The following is an 18,100-nucleotide window of genomic DNA, read 5'->3' as shown; positions in this document are numbered from 1 at the left end:
TTTTTCCCTCAGGGCCCTAATAGTATGTTCCAGGTGTTCCTCACGGGCAACAACTCGGACCACTTTACGATTTCGCCCACGTCGGTGCAGGGGAGGGCGGACATCAGGGTGCGAGTGGCCGTGCCTTTGGACTACGAGAATATCCGCAGCTACACCTTCTCTGTGAGTGCAGTACTGCTTCTTCTGCGGTTTGTGAATCGAAATCCCGTCCAAGCTGAACACGTGAAGCGTTCGAATTTATGCACATTCTAATGCGGCTGTTTGGGTATTTTGATGCATATGTTTCTGTGTTGTCATGGTGTGGAATGACATTCATATTCATAGTAAGGCAAACCTTAACTGTAAAATAAGCCTCTCATCGTCACATTTCTATTGTAAGGTGGGGAAAACCATCTAGGGGCAAAACAATCTAACTCAAGACAGAAGAAATGTGTACAAATGAAAGCCAGCTGCAGAGCAAAAAAGCTGCCGCCAGGGGAGCTCCTCCGCCCTGCTCTGTGCCCCCCCCACAGCCAACCCCCCCCCCCCCCCCCCGATCTGTCCCTGAAACACCAGGTGAACGACTCCCTGGACCATAGACAGCTCCCCTGAGTCCTGTTCCCTTGTTCTTTAAAGGCCATTATTATTATAACAAGACAGCCGTGTCTTGTAGGGAGCGCAGCGGGTCCTGCCTGAGTGTGGAGGGGGAGGGTGCTTCATGTAAATGTAGGTGCTTCATGTAGGTGCTTCATGTAGATGTAGGTGCTTCATGTAGATATAGGTGCTTCATGTAGATGTAGGTGCTTCGTGTTGATGTATGTGCTTTGTGGAGATGTGGGCGCTTTGTGGAGATGTGGGCGCTTTGTGTAGATGTGGGCGCTTTGTGGATATGTGGGTGCTTTGTGGAGATGTGGGCGCTTTGTGGAGATGTGGGTGCTTTGTGTAGATGTGGGCGCTTTGTGGAGATGTGGGTGTTTTGTGTAGATGTGGGCGCTTTGTGGAGATATGGGTGCCTTGTGTAGATCTAGGTGCTTCATGTGGATGTAGGTGTTTCATGTAGATATAGGTGGTTTGTGTTGATGTATGTGCTATGTGTAGATGTGGGCGCTTTGTGGAGATGTGGGCGCTTTGTGGAGATGTGGGTGCTTTGTGTAGATGTAGGTGTTTCATGTGGATGTAGGTGCATTACAGTATGTAGACGTGTGAACTTTGTATAAATGTGGGTGATTTGTGGAGATGTAACTGCTTCATGCAGATGTTCCATAGCTCAGGTGCTAATAGCTTCTGGCCTGTGCCTCTTATCACCTGACAATATTATATTACAGGTACAGGGAAGACAGCTATGTTTATACAAAAATATAAGATAAAAAAACCATATCATCTCTATCTTAGCAGTGTAATATTTTCCAGAATCTTAATTCATGATAACACAACCAGTCAAAAATATTTCCTTTTCATTATCAAAACAATGTATTTGAAGACAAGGCAAGTTATCTTTGCTTTGTGTATGAAAGCTAATCTGATCCAGCTGCTACAGAGACATAGGGGTAATGCTTGTTAACTTCTGTTTAGCAGGTGCCTTCATCCAACTTTTAGCCCCGCTCTTCATGGACATTACACCAGTTGTTTCTTATTGCTTGTGAATGGTTCCTGTAAAGCCTTCGTTCGTAATTGTAATTAGTAACAAAGAAACAAAATGTATATATTTCATCACCCATATTTGTGAGGTCCTTTGATCCTGCTTCTTTTCAGTTCCTGTTCCTCCGCTGCTGAGTCTAACCCTCTCTAACCCTTGTGCTATTCTCACATTCCCTTTGAACCTTGGACTGCCATTCACACACGCTTTCTTTTGCAAGCTCTCCCTCCGGCAGGCAGAGAGCCGTTGTACATTTTCAACGTTTTCATTATGTCAATATGATCATTCGCTTCTTTTTCTTGTCACCCTTAAATTGCGTCTTAATCTTAAAATACCCTTCAGCTTAGGAAAAAAAAAAGCTGGGGAAAAAAGGATTACAAATGTTTCCCACTGGGATTTATGAGATGCCACTGATTTATTATATGGTTATTAAAAATGATCTAAATTTTTAGCATAATAAATAGTATGGACTGTGCATTTTAAATTAAAATAATAATATATAATGTAATGATGTTTTATATAATGTATTATGTAATATAAATGGTATGAATTATATTATGCATAATATTATGCATGTTCTGCCCGTGTCATTGTGGGGTTTCCCCTGGGTTCTCTGCTTTTTCCCCACAGCCCAAAAATATTCTAAGGTGAATTGGAGTTATCAGATTGTGTAGGTGTGAATGGTGTGTGTGCCCTGCGATGGGGCGGCACCCCATGTTGGGTCGGTACCCCATGCTGGGTCGGCAGCCCATTTTGGGTCGGCACCCCATGCTGGGTCGGCACCCCATGTTGGGTCGGCACCCCATGAAGGGTCGGCAGCCCATGCTGGGTCGGCACCCCATATTGGGTCGGTACCCCATGCTGGGTCGGTACCTCATGTTGGGTCGGCACCCCATGTTGGGTCGCACTCATAGCTTCTGGGATTGACTCCAGACCCCCAAGACCCTGCATAGGCCAAGCGGATATAGAAAATGAATGGGTGGATGCATCCAGCATCTTTTTAATGGATAGTTCAGTACATGTACGCAGAATTCCTTTGATGTTAAGCTCTGTTTCTCTCTGTCTTCGCCCTCCACCCCAGCTGTATGCCAACGAATCTGTGCTGGAGCACGTAGGCTTCGCTCGTGTCTACATCGATCTCATAAACGAGAACGACAACCGGCCGGTGTTCAGCACGGCGCTATACAACGTCAGCCTGCCTGAAAACACACCCACCGGCACGTCGCTGGTCCGGATCCAGGTGAGTTGGCGTGTGCCACACTCCCAGGCTGAGCTTGGCGTGGGGAAACCGCACAGGGGTGCCCCCTGCTGGCTCCTCCAGAGACTCCATGATGTTCACAGCCAGGAGCTCTAATCTCATCTAGCCCAGAGTCTTTCCGCTGTGTGGATGCGTGGGGGCGGCTGACTGGCTGGGGGTGGGGGGGGTCCCATCTCATTGAGCCAGAGCTTCTCAGGTTCAGCTTTACAGAACCCCCATCCTCAGTAAGTCAGTTTAATACACTCGTGCTTCTCCACTTGTTGGCTAACTTTGAGTACAGAAGCTCAGCGCTGCATAAAAAGCTTTTCAGCTCACAGGCTTTCTAGCACGATTGCGCATTTCTATACTGCAGCCTTTGTTCTGCCTGTCCTCCCCCTCTGTCCTCTGTAACAGATCTATGTGTATAATCCTACCATGGCTTGCTCTCTGTCCCTATGAATTAGAAGTCAGTTGATTGATTTCCAAATACAATGACATAGATGATAAACTTATTTGTATCTTTATGAACTTATATTTAAAGCAATATCTGCTGATAAAGTCAATTGATAAATAAGAAAGCATTGAAATGCTGTGAATGCCAGGGAGTCTCCTAAATGATAATATAATGCCCCTTTGTCCTGAGTTGCTTGCTATTCTTCTGTCACTTAAGAAATATGGAACCTTAGAGCAGCATTCCCAGCCTCCAGTCCTCCTCCCTTGTCCCTCGACACACACAAACACACAGAGGGACTTTCGTCAGGACCCCGCATGCTCACTGTCTGCCCAGCTCTCTGTTTCTCATCCCTGTCCATCACTGGGACACCGATGGAGAATGATACCCGGGAGAGTGGAGGGACTAGACACCCCGGAGAACACACTGATCTTCCCTCTCCTGGCTCGTTACGGTCTGCTGTGGCTCTCGGGTGGCAGCGAAGGATGAGCCCCATTAAGGAGAAGCTCCAGGCCAGCCTGCACTCCGGACGGAGAGGTCCCCTCTGCCAGGAGTGTCAGGCCGGCTCACCTCAGTCTCTGCCGTATTGAGATGAACAGCAAATTCAAGGAGTAGATAGATTTGTTATTAGCCGAGCCACCAGCTGTCATCCTTTGTTCTCCCGCGGACGCCAACAGGCCGGGCCTCTCGCGCCACAAAACAGCTGTTTGCTCAATTAATTACCGCCGCACTCATAAATACCCGTTACGGCGCCTTGATGTCTTTATGGGCACGAGCTGAGCCGTTCCAATCGGGCAGTTGGACGGACAGCCTCTGCAGCTTTGGTGTCACCCTGAAGGGAGGGGCCTAATTGCCTGGCGCAAGGTCACTGCACGGCCATGGACTAAAGCTGCCGGGGGAGATTTTTTACGTACCGTATTAGCGCTAAGCGGTGGCAGGCGTGGGTGTGTGTGTATGCATGGGTGTGTACCTGTTTGTGTGTAGGCAGGCATCTCTTGAAGCGTTCTCATTTTGGGAACATTTCTATGTAAATATCTTGAGAAACACAGAGGGATTTGGCCTTTTACATTTTATTTATTTACTAGATGCTTTTATCCAAAGCGACATACAACTGAGAAAGCATGCAGGGTCAGCCACTGCCGGGAGAGGCTGTGGGGTAAGAGCTTAGCACCAGCTGATTCAGGGATTTGAACCAGCTCACTTCCTTCTGCTTTACGGTCGGTGATGTTGAGACGTACTAAGATGATTCTGTACTGGGGGGCTGGTCCTGAAGGCCGTCCCACTTGGACTTCATGATGATATAAGCGTGTCTTCCCCATGGGCACGCACCATGGCTGGTGCAATGGGAAGGCTATTAGGATGTGTCCCCCCCCCCCCCCCCCGATGGCATTTGTGTCCGTCTCCCTGTTCCATGCTAAGCCAGGGATGAGCTCCCTTGTCAGAGAGGTCGGGCGAATCAATTACCAGCATCTTTAGTTAAAAAGTCTGGGTGGCATGATAGAGGATGACCGCGTCTGACTGTATGCATGACGGGAAGATCAGTGACCGAACGAGGCGGGGGGGGGAGTATCAGCTCCAAACCAAGAAGGCCACGTTTAGCCAAGCCAGCCCGCTGACTGGTGTTACCTTCATGTCCAGGGCGTGGGAGGAGCTGACGAGCCCTTGCAGGACATCTTGCGAATCCACGGTTTGTTTCTGTCGTGTTCTGGATCACGATTCTGGGCTGGAATCACCTCAGGATGCAGATGTGATCTGTGCATCACAATGTCCCCCATAATGCAATAAACACCTGCTGTTTTGACGTTGTGGGGATCATTTTTCAAGCCCCTACAAAGATCTGCAAACAAAAAACAGAAAGTTTCGTGTTTTGTTTGATTTCTTATGGTTAAGCTTAGTCAAAATAACAGATTTTTATTATATTGTGGAGAACATTTGGTCATTTTTTTATTGCATTCACATGTCACCACAAAAAAATGTCCCCATGAGCTAAAAAGTAACAGGTTTTGTCCCATTCTGGGGACATTTGGTTTTCACAATGTGGTAAATACAAACCCACACACACACACTCGCTTTAACACTTATCAGATGACGCTATGCTTATGGTTATAAATATTTATTGTGACAGGCCTGCCTTGCCTGGTCCCGGGAGAGAGTACTGCTCCTGACATCGTCTCATATCAGCAGAATCGCTCTTTGCGTTTCCCCGCTTAGCTTTGGCTTTGGGTTTGCTTGCTTTCGTTCCTCATTCACCTTTTGTTCTTCATTCATCTCCTCCAAAATATTCTGTGACTCTTTCCCTTATTCATTACATCAGTAATGGAGTTCTGCTGGCCGGCAGCATGTATGAATATCCACCGCGGTTCTCTCGCCATTCTTCCGCAGCGGCCGGCCGACTTCTCGGCAATTGAGAAAGGCCCGGCGATGAGGCACTAACCGTGTCACGCTCGTCTCACGTCTGCGATGGTGCTGGGTGCTGGGGGAGGGATTTATGTCCTGGGTCATGCCACTGTGTGTTTTATGGCTGTTATTTCAGGTAGAAGCAAAATGATGATCACATTTTTGAAGGGAGCATAAAACAGTGGCATGGAGACACTGGCCTTCTAAAGCTGACCAGGAGGTTAACGTCCGTGCCGCTAATTAAACATCAGAACAACAATCGAAAGCTTCTGCTTCTCGTGCTGGTGCCTGAAGGTGTCCGGCCCCTCCTGTAGGGTGGGAGGGGCTACTCATGAACATGGAGTGCTTACCAGCTCATTTCGGGGGGGGGTTATTTTGACGAGGCAGGAAGGGAAACATGGAGATGTCGGCAATAAGGATTTTTGATTTTACAGAAACACATCGTCTCCACTGCTAGATGCGGGAAACTCCTTTGCATATGTGCAAATGTTCGCTGATTCATGACAGTGACGCTTCATTAAATGTTACCGCATGCTGCGTTTGGCTGGTCATCGCATCTCACTTATTTACCAGACCATTTCATCCAAAGTGAGGTACAATGGGGAGAGCAGTGTCAGCCAGTCCCGGGAGCAACTGGGGCTAAGGGTCTCGCTCAAGGGCGCAGTGGTGGCATCGCTCTGCCGGCCAGCGACCTTCCGATCACAGACAGTGAGTCCCACCCCACAGGGCGGCACAACGTGTTGTGCTCTGTGGATCGGCTGCATCTCTATTCTTGAAGGAATGACAATTGGTTTTTGGTCATGCGATGCATCACCTACACTGGCTGCAGCGTGGAAGAGTCGGCTCTCTGTGGAATGACTGCCCAGTGCGAGGAGAGCTGATGAATCACTGGTGCTGTAGGTCTGGCTGATAACGTAGTGAGATGTAACGTACGCTATAACGAAAATCAAACCGTACACGAGGGAGGTCAATATCAGCTGTGCAAAAGCCGACCATTCACGCTGCAGCCGGAAAACTACATCCCCATCTCGCTGGCAATTTCCGTGGAATCGAAACAGACGCCTTATTGGAATGGCAGTGCTGAGGTCCTGGGGCAGGAGTTTGCCTGAAAACACGGAATGAGTTATATAACACACACACCGAAATCAGACCAAATGCATAAATAGACACGCCGCATGTCTCCTAGAATAGAAGCAGGTTACACATCAGAGCTGAATTCCCCCTCCTGTGCACACACACACACACACACACACACACACACAGTCATGCAATCATATCTTTTTGGAGGCCGCTCATTCATTTCTATGGGAAAAATGCTAATGCTAACTATGACAACCGTAACCCCTACGCAGCCCTAACCAAAACCATAAGTAACTACACATTTTTAACTTTTTCATTACAGTCATGGATTTTTATAAAATAGACTTTTCCCTTATGGGGGCCAGGAAAAGGGTATTCATCACGTCGTGGGTCAAGGTAAGGTATACCTGGACCACACACAGACACACACACACACACACACACACACACACACACACACAGACACACACACACACACACACAGACACACACACACATACACACACACACACAGATACACACACAGACACACACACAGACACACACACGCATACACACACAGACACACACACACACACACTTTCAGAATGAATCAACAATGGATGCTTTATGTATGTTTGTTGTGTCCCTGTACATTCACATACATAATTACTGGAGGAACATGATGATACTCACCATCAAAGAGCCCCCCCCACCATCAGCTCCTTTATCCACATCAGCCAGTGACCCCCACCCCCACCCCCATCTGCTTCTCCTTCTCTCTGCCACTAAAATGGCCAATCTGTCTTTCCTGAACCTCTTGATCTTAAGAAAGGCAGTTTGAGGGGATTATAGGGTTTTCTTCATCTGACGTCCAGCTTTCAGCCTGACCTTTTTTTGGTCAGAAAATGTCATATTGTGAGCTCCGGGTGGGGGGGGTGGGGGGCAGCTGAGCCACTAGTAAACACACAGGAAGCTCCACACGGATGCCTGCAGTGCTCAGCCACTCATTTCCATAGACCAAACTCCTTAGTAAGACATCCCAGCCAGAGGGAATTCTGAGATGCCGATCAGACAGATACTGACAGAGCTTTCGAGTGTCCTGCAGGGAATTGTTCTCGAGTCACGTGAGACTGTGTGTTCGGCACTCGCCGGGCCGCCAATACAGCGATCTCAAAACCGGTCACAGCAAGCCTTGTGTGTAAACAAGGATTTGCAGGAAATGCATTCCCTCGCAAAGAGAGTGTAATTTTAGGCAGACCACTCACCTACCTGTATCCGAACGTCACCCGCGGTGGTGCGTGATTGTGTGCCGTTACAGGTGCATGTCTGGCACGATGCTATAAAAGTGCTATTCATGCTAAACAAAATGGGGGTATTTTGGATGTAAATTCATCAGGTATGTTTTCTTCTATTTTTCAGAACTATTGGGTGCAGCCCTCTGGGTGATGGTTGGGGGGGGGTGCTCGGTACCGGCAGTAACCCGGTGATATGTCTCCATACCTTACATCTCGCCTGTTTTTTTTATTAATCAGTCCTACCTGGGTGTATACAGATGAGCATGAGATTGTCTGGCCTGAAGAATACCACAAAACAGCAGACAGAGCTTCACTGCCCCTCAGAGACTCGCATGTCCGTGGGGGGGTGAGGTAGCAGTCGAGTGGGATGCTCACATAAAGATGTCGCAAATCGCCGTAGAGACCAGCAGACTAGTCCTGAATTTCCGCTACTTGTCATATACCTGCTTTGCAGACATCCGAAGTGCTCTGTCTTTAAAATGAACAGATATTTCCAGTATTTATATGTCAAAGAGTTATTAGCATCCAGAAGAGGGTCGGAACAGGATCACCCATCGCAGGCGAGTGACACATCCAGTCCTGCACCGGGCCCGTGCACGTCAAGGGCAATTTAAAAACACGATTCATAGAGCGTTATTCATGAAGTGTTGAGACACTTTTTTCCCTACATTTTGTTACATTACAGACATAATCTAATGTGCATTAAATTATTATAATACTGCTGTTATTTCCTGCAGTGAGTTGGCGCCCCATCCTGGGTTATTCCCTGCTTTGCACCTGTAGCCTTTGGGATAGGCTCCAGATCCCCCACGACCCGGAAGAGGAAAAGCGGTTTCAGTAAATAAATGAAAGGATGGATGGATGGATGGAGGAATGGTTGATGGATGGATGGATGGATTATTTTTTTATGGTTAATCTGTGCATAATAGCTCATAATAAAAAAGCAAAAGCAGGTTTGTACAAAGTTTTACAAACCCTGGAAGTATAAGGCAACATGGAAAAAAGAATTCTGGGTCTTAAGACTGTAACCTACTGAAATGCTTAAGTCAGGGTCGCAGCCCTTGTGTGTTGCTGTGAGACGTACGGTCGCCTCCACATGCAAAAAAGGCCTCGGAGCTCAGGCAGAGGAACAAGCTGCTAGTTTGCACCATGACTGTTCCTCTGCCCTCCCGTGTGTGTGGTGGCAGGCTGCTCCCACGCGAGAGTGTTAGTGTTACGGTACTGAGAACTCATCCGCGTTTGTGTTGGGGGTCGCGTCTGCCTGACAGGGAGCCTGACAAGCCGTAATTGGTTTCCTTTTCACCGTGCATTTTCTGAGAAGATGTGGCGGGAAAAAAAAAAGCAATTCTGGAAGCCTGTCTATTAAGATTCCAGGTCGCTTAAGATATAAAAGGCGTGAGAGTGTGGCCCCTCGCCATCACGGAGACAGCCGGGACTGATAATCTGCGAGCTTCCCCTGCTTGTCAGTGGTTAAACGAGGTACGGCTCACTCCGGAATCCAGAATGCTGAATGGGAGAGGCCAAAACAAACAGGCACGGATGGCCCTCTAAGATTTTCCTGTTATCTCCCCGGGCCATTTTGAAAAGTAAATATTGACTGTGTTTTGTGTCTGTGTGTGCGCGCGTGTGCGTGTGCGTGTCTCTGCTTCTGTGAGCCTTTGAGGAATACAATGTTACATGATGAGCATATTTACGTCTTTTAGAAAATCGGCATATTAAGATACCCGGTTGCATATTCGTTATTAGACATTATAAATGGCACAATCTTCAATAGTAAGCTGAGGAAGACCAGAGCTTGTATGGAATCTGTCTCCCCTTCCGTTACTGGTCAAGATTAGGAGAACCTGGACTGGACTCCATGCAGACTTTGACAGGAAGCTCAAAGACGTATCTTTGTAAGAACAAGCATTTCACACCGGTTCATTAACGCTGTCACCTGCGGCATCTCCCAGCTGTAATCAGATTGCTGTACTTCCCCATTATTTCAACAAACTTACAATTAATTTGTCAGAATATGTTACATTGTGACAGGGCAGCTCAGTGGGTGGCACTGTGACCTCACACCTCTGGGGCTGGGGGCTCGAGTCCCAGCCCCTCTCCATGTGTGTTTGTGTGGGTTATGTATATGTATATTTGTGTATAGTATCAGAGATGGAGATTTCAGGTGCAGAGAGTACAAATCCAGACCAAGATTTAGTTTCAACCAACCAGCTGAGGACTCTGTGACTGTAACTCTTCATACTCAACTGGTTGGTTGAAACAAAATCTTGGTCTGGATTTGTACTCTCTGCACCTTAAATTTCCACCTCTGATGTGTATATCATTTGTAAACTTAAATATTGCAATGTATGGTATTCATCTAACATTCCGATCAGATGGAATCACTCTGAGTCATTGGCTGTTTCTGAGAGGTGACTTTGACATTGACACCGTCATCCCCGAGTTTCCTCTCTCTTTTCGGCTGAGCTCGCAGTTTGTTCCTCGCTGCCCTTTTTATTGCATGTCAGTGAAGACCTGAGAGTTATGAGCAGACATAATTTGAGCGTTGACCTTTCCGATTCATTTAAATCCTCAATCACATTGTAAGCGGAGAGGTGTATCTGAGTGTCATCTCGTTAGCCTCCCTGACGTGTGTATTTCAGAGAAAGGCAGCCGCTCACCTATCAATAATGCGAGTAAATTGGAGATATGGGATTTTTATTTTTATCAAGAATTAAGTGAAAATGTCTTCTGATTCTCATATAATTGTTGCACATTCTCACTGCTGGCTTGTCGATATTTCAGCCTTTCGAAATGCAATAGCTTAGCAGAGCTGATTCCAAAGTTATTAGCTTTGTTTTTTTACAATAATATTTTAGTGTTTTGATGCGACAAGAACAGAGTAGATGTCTTTGGTACGAGAAAGCAGATTATTTACATTGGATAACAGTGAAGATACAGAAATCAGCATAAATGAATACATTGTCTGTTATTGTGTTACGGTTGTCAGTTATGCAGGGATATGCTGCATGTGTAGGTGTATAGGCAGTGCACTAATGCATCCTGCGAGCTCATGCAGTGAGAATTAATTTGTGTTTGCAGATCATCCCATTTTCATGATTTTTTTTCCTGATGAAACCTAGTCCTGGAGACATCTGGTTCCTATGACTGATATTGTAAATTGACGATCATGGTAACACTGCTGCACTAGTGACCAAAACTGTGGAAACACTTCCCAGTTTTAGAGATTGCAGGACTTTATTCAACTGTTGCTCCATTTACTTATTTAAGCATCCAGTGTATGATATTTCTATCAGTCTTTGATAGTGTATAAACATTACCACCATTATTTGGTAGGAATTTTTAAAGCGTAATGCCAAAAATTTTAGGAGTTTCCTCAATTTTGGCCACTGGCGTAGGAATAGTGAATACATTCTATTTTACCAGGTGTGGCAGGGAATCATTATGACCACAGATAGTGTTCAGGGACTTTGATGGACACTCGACCATGGCATCGGTATCGCCATTAAACTCGCCGTCCCTTGTTCAAATCCAAATTGGGTTCAGCTGTTATACCTTTGACCAGTGAAATTGACCTGATCCAGTGATATATCTGTCTAGATGTTCCGTAGTGGCACTAAACAGCGCAGGACACGCAGAAGGAAAAGCAGGGTAGTAATGGGACTGATGGGATCGCTGTGGACTGTTAGGGGGGCGTCGGGCTTTCGGGTACCGCGGACACATGCTGACGCCTATTGCACAATCCATCCGGCAGAATTCTGCATTCTGTCCTTGAATCCCAGAAGTCTTTGGCGAGTTGTGGGTAAAGTGACTGCGCTGCCAGCTGACAGTCGGGTGCGGAGCCTGAGAGCGAGAGATGGCTATCGGCTGCCTCTCTCATCATCACTGTGGTGTCAGGCATGTCGGGGATGATGGCAGCGAAAGCTGCTTTAACACCCAGTGGACGGAGGAGCCACCCCCCCCCCCCCCGCCCCCTCCCGTGGCACAGAGGCTCCGCCTGTCACACTAACACCGCCGCCGCTATCATCTGCGCACTTATGAGTCTGTCACTCAGCCAGGGTGCGGGACGAGGACAGGGAGAGCGTGCTTGAGGGGTGGGGGGTGGGGGGACGTGGCAGGAGAGCGTGGTAAAGAGGAGGACAGCGAAAGAGAAGAATGAAGACAAAGGAGGGAAGGAAGAGGGTGAAGTAGAAGGTGGGAATGATGAGATGAAAGCGTAAACGAGAGAACCTGTTGATGTAATTCCCCAGAGAGACTATCCTGTGAATGGAGCAAGAGGAACCTCCACTGAACTCCACTGAAATGCCCCAGCTGTTGGTTATAAACGTGTGCTACAGCTTAACGGTTTAAAGCCATTTCTTTTATATCGGTGTTTCTCATGTCATTCTCCAGAGACTGAGTCAGTCCAGATTTTCGCAGGCCCCAGAACAAGTGAACTAAACAATCAAGAACACTGAGTACCTGATTCAGGTGTGCTGGGGGGAGCAAAAATGTGGACAGTCTGAGGGTCCCCGAGCACTGGGTGGAGAAACACTGTTTTATATAAATCATGCATCTTGTTCCTTTCCAGGTGAATATTTGTAGGCAAAATGCAGGAGCGACATGATCCCTCACAATGCCAGCTGGTATACGTGGTTAATAATTAAGGCTGTTTAAGAACACAGTGTTATTGTGTGGAGGGAAAATGTATCTCGTGTTCTGACACATTCCTCCTCGCTTAAGTGCAATCGCCTCACACGCTCAGAAGAGCAGCCCCCATGCACACGCAGGTACACACGCAGCCTGAGCAGGATAATGGCCAGCCCAGTCAGCTGAAACTTCATTAAAAGACCCTTGCCAGGCATGATCAATCAATAGCGGGGCAGGGTGCTTCGTGAAGACCGCGGTGCGAGGGCTTGGGCATGCAATCGGGAGCGGGGGGGGGGGGGGGGGGGGGGGCCTTCACGCTTATGCTCTCAGGTAATATTTTTGATAAATATCATTTACCGTGGTAACAGACATTTAAATGAGCCGCGATGTCGCGTATTTGCTGAGGAAACTACATATTTCTCTAAAGCTGCGGGCGTCGTTTTAGCCGGTCGGTGGGAACACGGCTTTGTGGAAAACCTCAGCAGCATGGGTTCGGCCCGCATCCGACCTCTGTGACGTTCGTTTGCAGGACGCATGGTCTGTAAACCGTCCGACAGCTGATGACTGAGAGTACGTTCATTGGAACAGCCAACTTCTCCTGAGCGTTAATCACAAAAAGAGACGCCTGCGGACCTGTAATGGCGCTTATTAAGGAGATTAAGACAGCCTTGTAAATTTAATGTCAGGTGGCTAAGACTATGAAGTACAGGACTTTTAAAAAAATCGATGGGTGGAAGATTTAGGGCAGCCATTTTCCAAGTGGACATTTGGCCACTTCTGTACATCTTACCAGCTGCTAGGAAACTTCATTAATGAGTCTGCCGGCCGAAGGACTGTACAGAACCGACCCATTAAACACAGGCTGGGCTTTTGGGCTCTGCACAGTGACAACATCTATCATGCTGCATTTCTGTGAGTCTGGTTGTGGGCCCATTCTCGCCTTATTCTGTTCGCATTCCTGTGGTACTGGGACCGAGCAGGTGACCAGTCCCAACCAGCTGGTGCTCCTTCAGTAAATCCCCAACGACGCCAGAACCACGTGCGGTAATGGGGTGGAACTGCACTCTGTTAGGGGGGGCGGGAGAGGTGTTTGCTGGGTGAGAGTGTGAACACGCATGTAGAGGCACACGGGAACAGTGCAGGTGCTCGTGTTCTGCACACACGTGCATAAATACACGTACAGCCTAAAGTATCGTTTTGACTATAATGTCTCTTTCTCTTTCTTTCTAGGCCACGGACAGTGACATTGGTGGCTTCGGAGTGGTGCGCTACTACTTTAGCGATGAACCTGACCAGTAAGGATCTATAATTAAGTGCAGGATACATAGAAGCTGAGCTTGAATGATTTTATCATTATTGACATTAGTCCATCCATCTTCTTGTGCCTCATTCTAGCTGTGAGCAGTCTGGACCTCTTACCAGGCGGCACAGGGCACCAGGCTGGGCACGCGTTGGATGGCATGCCGCTCTCATTATGCATTAACGGGATGCCCACATTTCTGTGCCGCACAATAGGTTCTCGCTGGACGTTGACACGGGCTGGGTGACGCTCAGGGGTAGCCTGGACTTCGAGCTGATGCGGCGCTACACGCTGACTGTGCTAGCACGTGACGGCGGCGGCGAGGAGACCACGGGGCGACTGCGCGTCAACGTGCTGGACGTCAACGACAACGCACCCGTCTTCCAGAAGGAGGCGTACGCAGGATCCCTGCGGGAGAACGAGCAGACCATCCAGCAGGTGGCGCGAGTCAGGGTGAGACAGTTGCGCCGGGTTACAGTGGAGATGCAGGTGATGGATCGCCATGGTGATGGTGTGGAAGTACAGGCAAGGGCAGCGTCTACCATGCTTATGTAACATAAGGCAGCATCTGATCCTTCAAACAGCTTTATATTGTTCTGCCCCCCTTGAAGAATGGCCCCCAGTGTATGTGTTGTGTACATGCATATTATATTACATTGTGGGAACCAAAATGCAATAAAAACCTGCTGTTTTGACAATGTGGGGACCATCTTTGAGGTTCCCAAAAAGATCTGCGAATGCAAAAAAAAAAAAAAATGCCAAAAGTCCCATACTATGTTTGGTTACTTATGGTTCAGGTTAGGGCTGGGTGGGGGTTTAGGTCGTCATAATCGAGATTAGGGTTTGGCACAAATCAGTGAAGAGTCCCCACAAAGATATGAATACAGACGAGCGTGTGTGTGCGTGTGTGTGTGTGCGTGCGTGGGTGTGTGTGTGTGTGTGCGCGTGGGTGTGTGTGTGTGTGTGTGCGCGTGGGTGTGTGTGTGTGTGCGCGTGGGTGTGTGTGTGTGCGTGTGTGTGTGTGTGTGCGTGGGTGTGTGGGCGTGGGTGTGTGTGTGTGTGTGCGCGTGGGTGTGTGTGTGTGTGTGTGCGCGTGGGTGTGTGTGTGTGTGCGCGTGGGTGTGTGTGTGTGCGCATGGGTGTGTGTGCGCGTGGGTGTGTGTGTGTGTGCACGTGGGTGTGTGTGTGTGTGCGCATGGGTGTGTGTGTGTGTGTGCGCGTGGGTGTTTGTGTGTGTGCGCATGGGTGTGTGTGTGTGTGTGTGTGTGTGTGTGTGCGCGTGGGTGTGTGTGTGTGTGTGTGTGTGTGTGCGCGTGGGTGTGTGTTTGTGTGTGCGTGCCCGTGAGTGTGGCTACATGTGCTTCCTACTAAACGACTTCCTCGCTGTCCATCAGAATCCTCATGCTCACTTTTTCCGCCCTAATTATTCCTCAAAGGTTAGGAATGAGGTGAGTAACGGGAATGAATTACCGCCTCAGCACTTGCTATCGATCGGCCCCGGGGGTGAAGGGCGATTACGGCGTGTTTTCGCCGAGCTCTCTCCGCCACGCGCACGCGGGCCTCTTCGCTCGACTTGCCGCGTTTCATTAGGACGAAGGTAACTGTAAAACCCGCAGTTATTAATGCCACACCCGTGAGCGATGGAGGCGCCGCGTGCAGAAGCGCGCAGTCAGCGATCATGTGGAGGGGGCTTCCCCCATGCTCAAGGTCCCCTCCTCCCTCTCCCCTGCCCCCCCTTGCGTCTCCACCCCTTCCCTTCTCTCCATCTCTCATGTCCCAGCAGCTGACAGTTCACTGGTTAGCCACCCATCGAGATGAAGGCTTCGAATTTTGTATGAAGCAATACCAAAAAAATGTAAGAGGTGACGAGGGAGAGCGTAACGAGGTTGCGGTGCCTCTTTTCATGCTTGCTGTGTATTTGTCTGCCATGTCTGCATGGTTTGCCCTCTTGATCTGATATATATTGAAATCAGATTAATATTAGATTTTTAATGTCACTCTCTCTGTCTCTAGACACTGCCGATCACGTTTAGCGGTAGATTTTGATGCCATCCTTCTGTGATTGGCTGGGATATCTACGATACTGGGGGCCTCCTGGGGAATCAGGCATGGCTTCCAGGGAATGATACGTGTCACTTTGTGATCGGAACCTGGCCTGGACCTGCATCGCACGCTCTCTTTCCACTACCCCCCTAAATCTCTCATTTTCCTCTCTCCCTACCTCCACCCTCCAGGCCACCGACGAGGATGCTCCACCCAACAACGCCCTGAGCTACTCCATCTCCTACGCCTCACAGTTCCTCAGCTTCTACAGCATCAGCATGGTGGAGGGCTATGCCGGTAGGGAAACGCAGCACCACATGCAGATTAATAACGAGTGCCAGACACCGGGTGGCGTAGCGATTAAAGAGCAGGACCTGGACATAAAAAGTTGCCGATTCAAATCCCAAGAAAAAGAATGCTTTTGTACCCTTGTGTGGTGATTAACACAAATTACTATTACAAATAGGTGAGATAGTAAAATACAAATCACTTCAAGGTATCAATTTAGAAATTTTGATTAGACAGGACCAGAATTCCACTGAGATTTCAGCAGAATATTAAAGGATTTTAATGTATTTTTGTATGGGTGCACTGGACAGGAAGAAGCATGCACCTTTTATAGTACACTCAGAAGTCATTTTGTCTCCATAAAAGACATAAAATGTCCAGAGTCTGACATTGACACTGTTGTATTTCCTTTATAAACAGGTGTGTCTGAATATTCATTGTGTGAGGTTGTTGCGTATCTGCCATTCTGTATCCTGCTCTCTGTCGATATGCTCGGAATAGCAGTAACTGAACGTAGCCAATCAAAAATGTTCTAGCCAGCACGCTAATGAATATTCATGAGAACTGCGTGAGACTGCAAGGCTCCGAGCATCACCCGGAACGATGCCAGCGAAAGTGGAGAATGCAGCACCCGCCATGCTCACGCGTGTGTGTGTGTGTGTGTGTGTGTGTGTGTGTGTGTGTGTGTGTGTGTGTGGGGTGTTCGGACACAAATATCGCTAAAAATATACTTGACTGTCATGTAATTTGCTAAAAAGACGTTTGATTTTATTTTGATCCATGCCTCGCAGGAGGACAGCTCGTCGGATGTACCTCTGTCTGCAAAATGCTGTAGAGTTGAATGAGTCCCACGTAGTGAAAGCTTTTAGCCATGTACAGGAGGCCCCTCTGATGCTACGACAGATGAGTATCTCTCCCATCCCCCGTGTCTGTCTCAGTGATCAGCGTCACCCGGCCTTTGGACTACGAGGCAGTCTCTGGTGGTATGATCTTCCTGACGCTGATGGCCAAGGACAGCGGGATCCCCCCTCTCAACAGCACTGTCTCCCTGACTGTGGAGCTCTTTGTAAGTACCTATCTCTCCCCTCCCTTTGCCATGCACCTGCCTCGCTCTTCCTCTGATCGTTACTCATCCCTCATCCCTCCATCCAAAGGCCCTCTTCTCCACTAGCTCCCCCTACTGTTCGATGGCAGGCAGCCCACTCATCCACATCCCCTTTTATCTCATTACTTTACTGATTTTCCTGTTTGATTTTATCACGTTAATTAACCGTGTTTTTTTTCTAATTATCCACACTTGGTTTCATTAGTTCACTCATTAATGATTTATTCATGTGTGCAGTTACCAATTATTTTTTCATTCATTATTTATCCAGTAATTTTCATTAGCATTTTTCTGCATGTGTAGTGAATGTAGTACATTTGATGGATGCTGCATTGTGGGTATGATCATCCTTTGAACCACACTTAAATTAAACATTAGAACCTCACTTCTGGTGAATACAAGGGGACAGACTTATGTACGTGGAACATGTCCACCACCATGCCTGCCCCCGCACGTACACTTCCTGGAAACCCCATGAAGAGAAACACACACTCTAGCTAGGCAGACCTGACGTAACAATTACCGAATCACCGATTGGGGCGGAGCCCTGGCAGCCTCATTATCATCATCAGCAGCAGCATTCTGTGGGGCGGAGCCCTGCAGCCTCGGACAGGGAGACACACAGCAGGCCACCTGTGGCATATATGATACACATGGTGTGTGAGGGAGCCAGCCAGC

General features: G+C 48.1%; 1 protein-coding gene across 1 annotated transcript in view; it reads left to right on the top strand.

The window, feature by feature from the left end:
* Positions 1–18,100, top strand: part of cdh23 (cadherin-related 23) — a 188,409-nt gene that overhangs the window by 107,342 nt on the left and 62,967 nt on the right. The window contains exons 13-18 of the mRNA XM_049007874.1: positions 13–162; positions 2,697–2,855; positions 13,917–13,981; positions 14,202–14,439; positions 16,221–16,326; positions 17,256–17,383. Coding sequence (XP_048863831.1) covers positions 13–162; positions 2,697–2,855; positions 13,917–13,981; positions 14,202–14,439; positions 16,221–16,326; positions 17,256–17,383 — 846 coding nt within the window. The remainder of the gene's footprint in view (positions 1–12; positions 163–2,696; positions 2,856–13,916; positions 13,982–14,201; positions 14,440–16,220; positions 16,327–17,255; positions 17,384–18,100) is intronic.

Source organism: Brienomyrus brachyistius, chromosome 3 (genome assembly GCF_023856365.1).
Source record: "Brienomyrus brachyistius isolate T26 chromosome 3, BBRACH_0.4, whole genome shotgun sequence".
Classification (NCBI taxonomy): Eukaryota; Metazoa; Chordata; class Actinopteri; order Osteoglossiformes; family Mormyridae; genus Brienomyrus; species Brienomyrus brachyistius.
Note: the sequence above shows the minus strand (reverse complement) of the source record. Positions and strands in the feature narration are given on the sequence as shown.